The following is a 9,714-nucleotide window of genomic DNA, read 5'->3' as shown; positions in this document are numbered from 1 at the left end:
TTGTATTGCTATAAACATGTCATCATTGACTGTATAAACTTGTAACTTGATAAAGTCATTGTTTGCTCATTGTATGACTGTTGGGTTTCTCTGCTCTCCTTGATGTTGTCTATGTACTGTGCCTTAAGATAATGTATGTTATGATTTGGCGCTTTACAAATAAAATTGAATTGAATTGAGAACATTCTGGGAACATTAACCTTTGGTTGGTGTTTTTTTTTTTTTTTTTTTTTTTAAAAAGGTATGTTTACTCCAGAACAAAGACCCAATGTGGTTTTGACATTCAGTATTACTGTGTCTAATGTGCTGTGTTTAAAATTTAAAACATATAAATCTCAAACCTTGGCAGTTTTGTTTAACTATGGTGTTTAATTTTGCCAACATGGGATAAACGGAAGGAAAAATACCACTGTGTAATATATTTATTATATGGTGGTATTATTATTTATTTTTATTTGCACTCTTGTGCATATAAAGGTTAAAAATCTACTTTAGAATCAAGGACCCATCGTGGCTTTGATCTCCAAGTTATTTTGTCTTCCCTGTTGTGTTTTTTTTTTTTTTCAAATCTATTCTAGAATCGAAACCCTTGTCAATACTGTGGAGATTCACACAAATGATCTGATAAATGATTTTTTATTAATTTATTTTAAGGAATAATTCCTGTGACTACTCTATTCCATTTTGAAATAGGACCATTTTCGGATTTGGTTTTAAAGGAACATTTTCTGATTATTTGTTTTCAATCGATTTCTAGGGAGAATCTATTGTGTTCAGAGTAACTATTTTTAATTTCATCAAATCCTTGCTTTGAGTATTTAGTTTGGTTCTGTTCAGCAGGATTCATGAGAACAAAATGTACCCATATGCACACTTGTGAATTAACTTAAATTATAAGTTAAATTGCAGATGTTGTTTTTTCCTCACCTTCAAATACAAAGAGCAGTGTTACGGTTAATAAGAATCAAAGGACTTTATACATCTCTTATACATTTTGAAAAAATACAGTGTTAGCTATTTGGCTAAAGTTAATTGAACAATAAATAAGAATGTGTTTATAAAGGAATGTGTTCCTAGTATGAATCAAAATGTACAATATTTTATTTTATATACACAAATTTAACATCTTTAATATTTTTTTATTTGTGACAACTTAGTAGTTAAAAAAAGTAAAAAATTAGTTTGCTAAGTAAAAAAGTAGTTTGCTCCATTCAAAAATGGTTTACAAAAAATTAAAAATATTCATTAAGTAATAAAGCAAACCTATTAATTTAGGAAAACTAAAAATGTGTGCTTCACCTTCAGAAATTTGACTAAATAATACCTTTGATACTTAAGTACAGTAAATGTCATATACTTTACTTAAGTAATATTATTAAAAGGTGACTTCAACTTCTACCAAAGTCATTTTCTGGTAAGACAAATTGTACTCTTACTCAAGTATTCATTTTATGTACTTTATACAAGACTGGTAATCAGTTGGAAAATAGGGAGACTCGAGTGTAGAGAGTAGAGTGATTTTTGTATCCACTAGATGGCAGCAAATTCGCCTTTGATGCGTCTTCGTCTGCTTTGATGCGAAGAAGAAAAAGGACGCTGTTGTGTTGTTGCTGTCCGTGTGTTAGCAGCAGAATGACCGGTGTGAACGCTGCGCTCCACTTCTGGCTCTTTACTTCATGATGGAGGCGGAAAACTTGCCCGGCCTCGTCGTCGCTGCCGGACAGGAAGCTACAGCGACTCCCGAGGATGTGGAACTCCCGGTGTTGCTGCTCGGAGCGGCGGTGACAGCCGCCTTGCACCCGCTAATCTACGTGAAACTGCTCATACAGGTAGCCGATGTAGCTAAGTGGCTAACGGTAGCTACAGGGGTGCCGTATTGACGCTGTGTTTTATGTGTGTATTTATGGTTTTGTGAGGACCAAACTGCTCATAAACCGTAGGAAATGAGTACATTTATTAAGATGCCCTCACTCTCTGTCACACCTGTTGGTGTGAGTGTCGGAATCGATGGTTAAGGGTAAAGATAAGAGCTCTTGTGAGTGGAATGGAAATCCTAAAAGGACATTTCTAGCTCTGTTTCTGTGTGTGTACATGTCTTTAATGGGCTGTGAGGACAAATTGTGATTAAAACCTCTTAATGAGGACATTTTGAAGAGAGGTTGACCAATATCGACCGGTGGCGATTAGGACTGCAACGATTATTGGATGAATCGATTACTAAATAATCATCAAATTGACAAAAGAAATGATTAAAACTGAAGACATTTGAGAACATCATGATTTCCAGGTTTGTTAAACACTGAGGTTTTTCAACCTTTTAACTACATTTTATGGACAAAAGAATCATTGCAGCCCTAGTGGTGATATCAATCAGGTACAGTCATTTTGGACCTTTTTAAACTATGAAGCTGTTAACAACACATTTGTGCCACTATACTCTGCCACTATAAATGAAGCGACTGGCCCCCAATAATGGACCATGGTTAAATGTATTATGAGAGTTAAGTTATGGATTTAGTTGTGTGTTCGTGAGAGACTGTAAAAAATAAAATTTGCCTCGTCAATAGTCAATAGTTTCTTCATTCCAACAAAGCAGATAATCTATGGTTTAATCTGAGTCTTTGTTGTTGTCCAGGTGGGACATGAACCTCTTCCTCCAATTGTGGGCACGACCATGTTTGGTCGAAAAGTCTTATACTTGCCTGGCTTCTTCTCCTACGGTGAGCGTGGTGTGCGATTATTCCCTCGTCTTGAAATGGAAGGCGTCTGGACGTGAGTTCAAGAGTCGCTGACAATGAGATGGCTTTGTTTTCAGCACAGTACATTATCAAGGTGGATGGAAAGATGGGACTCTTCCGAGGACTCTCACCTCGTATCGTGTCCAGTGCCGTCTCCACCGTGGTCAGGAGCAAAGCCAAGAAGGTAAAGCAAGGCCCAGCATGAAGAGCTGCTCCTCTTTGCTCAGACTAACCATTATTTTCATCATAGATTTATTATTTTCTCAAGTAATTGAGTTGTTTGGTCCACAAAATGTCGATCAGCATTTCCCAAACCTCATAATAATGATGTTTGAATGTCTTGTTTTGTCCACAAACCAAAATAAATAACTTTTAATGAATTCTTTGTTATAATGAGCAAAGAAATCAGGAAATATGCTCATTTAAGAAGCTGAACAGTAAAACATTCATTTGAAGAAAAACACTAAGAATTACTAATCTATTATCAGAATAGTTGCCTATCAATTTAGAAATTGATTAATAATTGATTATCGGCATTATATGGTTATTATACATTTTTTCATTTGTAAAACTTGATTAAGTTGCTAGGTGACTAAAACTCTTCTCTAAAAGGTTATTTTTGTCTTAGTTTTTTATGACCTATTTCATGCATTTATAGTTTAGTGTACATATTTTTTATTAAATAATGTATATGACATCTAGATTGGAGACAAAACTTTACTGTTAACTGGAGTACAGCATTTTCTTGTACTACTTGTTATATTAAACATCTCTATATTTTTTATCTGATGGAGGTAAAAAAGAAAAATGGCATTGGCCACAGAAAAAGTTTTTATTGAGGTGATGTGAGGAAGAAAGGGAATGTGTGTGTGTGTGTGGCATAAATGGACAGGAAGTGCAAATGCTTAATGTCAAATTAGACATTAACAGCCAAACTTATTTATCCAGCAGGTGGCACTTTTGACCAACGTAGAAAAGATAGAAGAGCCTCAGTCTTCACTCGGTAAAGTGGTTAAAGAGGTGAGAGGTCAGCTGCTCCTGACCAACATGTCATTTCTGACTAATACTGTATCCTTTCATTTATTTTATTGTGTTTTATTGGAGCAAATCTTTCATCTCTGCAGACCACACATGAGATGATCATCCAGTGTGTGACCAGAGTTGCCATTCACCCTTTTCATGGTATGTCCCCCTTTCAATATGTGCATGTTTTTTGTGTATTTTTGTGTTGCAGGCCACTTCACCCAAAAAATATAATTTATTTTTTTTACTAATTTCAAGAGATAAATGTGTTATTTGATCACCACACAGTGGATATGAGATACACGTCTCATTCCCACAACAACAGAAGAAGTTGGGATTGAAAAACATCAATAAAATTGACAAAAAGTCAATGTCAAAATCACAAGTGTTCACTATCTTAACAATTATGTTCACTGCTTTTATCTTGTTATTAGTTGAACTGTTTCAACAGGAAACACAAGTGTGTGTCTGATGTTGACTGTTTCCTGCTCAAGCTGGTGTTACAGTGACACCTTGTGGTTGTTTTTTTCTTCTCGCAGTGATGTCGGTGCGGTGCATGGCTCAGTTTGTTGGCAGAGAGGTCAAGTACAGGTGAGACAGTGCTGTTCTTCAGGGAAAACTACTATTTTATTTGGGTTAAAGTTTGGAGTATTTAGTGGTGCAAGTACAGTGCACACACTGTACTTTTATATTTTGTTGGGTTTTACATTTTGTTGTGTCTCATTAAGTGTTAAGTCTCTTGTTGTGTCCTATTTAAATGTCAAGTCTTTTTCGGGTCTTATTTAAGGGTTAAGCCTTTCGTTATGTCTATTTAAATGTCAAGTCCTTCGTTATTTTTGCCATTTTATTGTGTACCTCAAGCCGGGAGTCTCTGCAAAAATTTCATTATGTCCTCATAATGACAATAAAAACTTCTTGAATCTTGAATCTTGGAAGTTATTATCCCTAATAAAATATAATCCTTGATCCTTGGACCCTCAAAGGTATTGATAGTGGTGAATTTCTATCATCAGGATAAACGTGAATGAGGTTCTCCATCACCAACATACAGCCCTAATGTTACAATTTAAAGTGCCACAAGGGGGCGCTTGCATCCACCTGTCATGATTTCTATGGTCTTGATTATAAGGGCCCGAGCCACGAATGGCAGGGGCCGGGACGAGGAACCTTTTGAAATCCTTCAGATTAATGTTATTATATCCGTGGCTTTCCCGGTCATTTTTGATGGGGTTCCTGTGCATAAAAACTCCTGAAACTTGGCCTGGAGGTAAGGTCTGGCCAAAATGATAAATGATATTGGCATAGTTCCCGAACCCGTGTGGTGCTCAAGGGCTCTATAGCGCCCCTGAAGGTGAAACGTGGATGGAGCACGCCAACATCAACAAACGCGACATTTTGTACTGGACACATCAAAGGCAAAATGTTGTCAAAAGGTTTAGCGGATTCAAAAGAGCGTGGCCACGGCAAAAATCGGAAGTTTGGCAAATTTGACCATTCGCCATTAAACAGGAAGTGCCCTATAACTTTGCCATACATTGACTAATCGCGTCAAAACTTCATACGTGATACGAGAGACGGACCCCGAACATGTCTACGGACACAAACTGCACCCAATGTGATGTCGGCCATTTTTAACTATTATTAAGATTCTTGTTTTACACTTTATAATGTTCACTAAGAATTCTGTGTACAGCTGATGTAAAAAGAGACCAAAATGAAAGCCTTTTTCTTTTTGCAATTATTAAAAATGACGAACAGCAAATTATTTTATTCAAGATAATCGGAAGATAATAAAGCAACCGGTGATTATTTTCACAATCGATTAATCGTTGATAAAATGTCAGAAAATGTTTAACAAAATGATTCAGTTTTAATTTCCTGGTTAAATGAAGCAAGGAAACTGAGAAATAATAAAAAATAATAATAAATAATCTGAGAAAACCTGACAGCAGATAATCGCTGAGTGTGAGAAAGAATTGAACATGTTTACGTTGTCTGTCTTCACATGTTAATGCATCTTTTTGTCTCATTTTCAGTGGCTTGTTCACTTGTATTAGAAGTATTTTGAAGGAGGAAGGATTCACGGGATTCTTTACGTGAGTTTTATGACGACCTCACATTTGATTTGGTCAAATTATTCCTTGTCGACGTCCTCCAGTCTGACCTGTGTGTGTTTGCAGTGGTCTCATTCCCCACATGCTGGGAGAAGTCCTCTTCCTGTGGTGTTGTAACCTCCTGTCTCACTTTATCAACACCTACGCTGTGGACGACAGTGTAAGTTCCTTCCCCCTCACAGACACATGACACGCTCCACGTTTTAAATGAGCATTTCAGACGATTTTGGGCATAAAAACACATGAATGAAAACGGAACATTTGAAAAAATTCTTAAATACTGTATTTAAATGTGTCACGAGGTGGAACATTTGGCTTATGGAGAAATGGTACATGTGAATGAGAGCAATGGAAACAGGTTCAACGAATAAAAGAGGATGTGTAGAAATAAAGCGACTGAAAAAATGGCAGAACTGATGGATACAGCGAGCCAAAGGAGAAATGTGTGGAATAAACTGTAGCTCAGCCAAATATTATTACACCAATGAAGTTGGGGCTGAAATTAATTATTTTCATACAAATTTATCAAATTGTTGATAGGTGTCTCCTGAACCTACTGCCGCTCTTTATTTACACAATGAAGTTTCACCTGGACATCCGTCTGTTATGTCATATGCTTTAACGCCACCTATTGTTTATCTCAATGAAGTAACTCACAATAATTCCTTAACAGCAGTGGATGGAAATGGAAACAGTATTTTCTTTTTAAAGGATTTTGCAAAAAATGTGGTTAAAATGTGTTTCTCACTTTTAAGGAAAAACCTAGCTAGTGGTTTTAAGACTGCTCCTAAGGACATTTATTGAATTGCAGTTAAATCAGTTAAAATCCACACACTCACTCGTTCCATCTGTGTGTTGTTTTGTGTTTCAGTTCAGTCAGGCTCCAGCTGTGAGAAGCTACTCCAAGTTTGTGATGGGTGTAAGTTCAGCATTCACATTGTTTTATTCAACATTTCCCTTCACGGATCTGTCGTTTAAATGCTGTGTTTTTCTGTTTTCGTAGATCGCCGTGACTGTGCTGACGTCGCCGTTCATGTTGGTGGCTGATGTTATGGCGGTCAACAACTGTGGGTGAGTTCCATCTTTTCAACACATTTGAGTTCATGAGTGGCGAGGCCACACGGTGTGTAGTCTTCAGCACTTTTGCCTCTGAAGAAACAAGACCCAGGTTCGCAGTCCGGTCGGAACAATGACTCTGTGTGACCTGTTCAGAGTGTACCCTATGTTGAGCTGAGATCAGTTTCCATCAGAATCTTTTTCAGTGCTCAAACTACAATGTTTACTGAAACAAAGAGACTAAGTTAAAGTCCAAACTATCCTAGACTTGGACTGCTTTGTGAAATGTTCTCACTTTAAGAGCCGAGGAACATGAAGCTCAGCAGAGACGTCCAACATCCCAGAAAACCATTTTTTTTAAAACCCCTTAACCATCACACAATAATAACACAACTGTTTGTGCTTTGTGTCGTCAGTCTGGCTGCAGGTCTTCCTCCTCACTCTCCTATCTTCAAGTCCTGGATGCACTGCTGGAATCACCTGAGGCACAAGGTAAACTCAGGACACGAACACATGAGAGCAAGTTCAGTAGAATCTTTAAAACGTTTCAGCCACAGGAAACTGGCGTTTTGGGAGACATGCGACGCTACTTTTGGAATCTCAAAATGCCACCCTCGCGTTTACACCACGATGATGTCATAGCGCCGCCTCTCTAACATAACACTCACCCTCGTCAGCTTCATGCGCTCACTCCACGTCTTCTTTTCCGTCTTTGGTGTGCGAATTAAAACATTTCTTGAATTGATGCTAGGTTTATGAAAAACTTAAAAATATCCAATTAAATAAAAATCCATCTCCTGTTTAGTCCATAAAATGTACTGGTATGAATTTTACCATGGTTTTTTTTCGCCGTTGTCTAATTTCAGCTTTCGTGACATCTGGGTGTAGTAGGACTAACAGGTTTACCTGTATTTTAAAAATCATACTGCGTTCTAATCTCTCTCTCTCTCTCTCTCTCTCTCTCTCTCTCTCTCTCTCTCTCTCTCTCTCTCTCTCTCTCTCTCAGGGTCAAATCTTTAGAGGATCCAGCTTCTTTTTCCGCCGGGTGCCTGTGACCTCCCTGCCAATTGTCAAAGATTGACTCATCATTATGGGATGTCGGCACCACTGCTCACCAAACACCTGTTGTATGAGCTGCAGAGACTTTTTTAAAAAAAATGTTTTATTTACATTCATCATCTCCATAGCAACAACTGCTGAGGCTCATGGGAACTGCATTCTTAAAGAGAGAAATCATGGGTATATACAGTATATATACACTGCGTTCCAAATTATTATGCAAATTGTATTTAAGTGTCATAAAGATTAAATGTTTTGTTTTTCAATTAAACTCATGGATGCTGTTGTGTCTCAGGGCTCTTTGGTTCACTGAAATCAATCTCAGACACCTGTGATTATCAGTTTGCCAGTTGAGCCCAATTAAAGGACAAACTCTTAATGAAGGACGTTCCACATTATTAAGCAGACCGCCATTTTCAAGCAATATGGGAAAGAAAAAGGATCTCTCAAGAAATAGTTGAATGCCTTGGACAAGGTATGAAAACCATAGATATTTCATGAAAACTTAAGCGTGATCATCGTACTGTTAAGAGATTTGTGGCTGATTCGGAGCACACGCAGGTTCGTGCAGATAAAGGCACAATGAGGAAGGTTTCTGCCAGACAAATACATGGGATTAAGAGAGCAGCAAACAGGTATTTGAAGCTGCTGGTGCCTCTGGAGTCCTGCCAACATCAAGGTGTAGGATCCTCCAGAGGCTTGCAGTTATGCGTAAACCTTCTATTTGGCCATCCCTAAACAATGCTCACAAGCAGAAACGGCTGCAGTGGGCCCAGAAATACATGAAGACTCATTTTCAAACAGTCTTGTTCACTGATGAGTGCCGTGCAACCCTGGATGGTCCAGATGGATGGAGTAGTGGATGGTTGGTGGACGGCCACCATGTCCAAACAAGGCTGCGACGTCAGCAAGGAGGTGGTGGAGTCATGTTTAGGGCCAGAATCATGGGGAGAGAGCTGGTCGGCCCCTTTAGGGTCCCTGAAGGTGTGAAAATGACCTCTGAAAAGTATGTGGAGTTTCTGACTGACCACTTTCTTCCATGGTACGAAAAGTAGAACCGTGCTTTCCGTAACAAAATCATCTTCATGCATGACAATGCACCATGTTTTTGATTGAAATAGCTTTTGATTTCAATACATATGAACTCCTAATGCTGCAAATTCAACAAATGACCATTTTCAGTTCTTTACAACCTATAAAATGTTTTGAAACTCTGTTGTGCATAATAATTTGGAACAGTGCATTTTTTATTTAAAGGCGACATAGAATGCTTGTATCACACATATATGTTAGTTATGGAGGTCTACTTACATATATTAACTTGTTTTCATGATTAAAAACCTCCTAATCGCTGCAAACGAGCCGATCAAAATATCTCCTCACTGACGCTCTTGTCAGCCGCCCTGTTTCAGACCAAACAGTTGCGGTGATTGGCCAGCCAACGAGAGCTTTCCTACTGTCCTGTGATTGGCCAGGTACCTGGAAGTGACGTAATAGATAGGCCAGCTCTCAGATACACAGCTCCCCCTCTGGCACGGTGGATGCTCTGCATCTCAGCAGCTACAACGAGACTAGTTCTTCTTCTGCGGTTGAATGTACGCAACCAGATGTGCCCGGACTAGTGCCCGCACCGGGAGGCGCTACGGTGGTGAGGATTTCTGATGACGACATCAAATTAAGGAAGTGTCGATCTGCTTCGCAGAGCCCAGGAAAACAATACAACA

General features: G+C 38.4%; 1 protein-coding gene across 3 annotated transcripts; it reads left to right on the top strand.

The window, feature by feature from the left end:
• The first annotated feature begins 1,571 nt into the window (after window positions 1-1,571).
• LOC131468011 (mitochondrial carrier homolog 1-like) lies at window positions 1,572-8,274 on the top strand. 3 transcript variants are annotated; one of them, XM_058641834.1, is made up of 12 exons: window positions 1,572-1,829; window positions 2,636-2,720; window positions 2,816-2,922; window positions 3,690-3,758; window positions 3,863-3,920; window positions 4,301-4,352; window positions 5,798-5,857; window positions 5,942-6,035; window positions 6,747-6,794; window positions 6,879-6,946; window positions 7,348-7,423; window positions 7,938-8,274. In XM_058641834.1, the coding sequence occupies exons 1-12, from the start codon at window positions 1,677-1,679 to the stop codon at window positions 8,010-8,012; spliced, it is 945 nt and encodes a 314-aa protein (XP_058497817.1). In that variant the 5' UTR covers window positions 1,572-1,676; the 3' UTR covers window positions 8,013-8,274. The 3 variants fall into 3 exon arrangements, with proteins under 3 accessions (XP_058497817.1, XP_058497818.1, XP_058497816.1); XM_058641833.1 differs by having other exon boundaries at window positions 1,573-1,829; window positions 3,687-3,758; XM_058641835.1 differs by lacking the exon at window positions 3,690-3,758.
• Window positions 8,275-9,714: the final 1,440 nt, after the last annotated feature.

This window comes from Solea solea, chromosome 11 (genome assembly GCF_958295425.1).
Source record: "Solea solea chromosome 11, fSolSol10.1, whole genome shotgun sequence".
In the NCBI taxonomy this organism is placed as follows: domain Eukaryota; kingdom Metazoa; phylum Chordata; class Actinopteri; order Pleuronectiformes; family Soleidae; genus Solea; species Solea solea.
The sequence above is the reverse complement of the archived record's forward strand: the minus strand, read 5'-3'. Positions and strand labels throughout refer to the sequence as shown.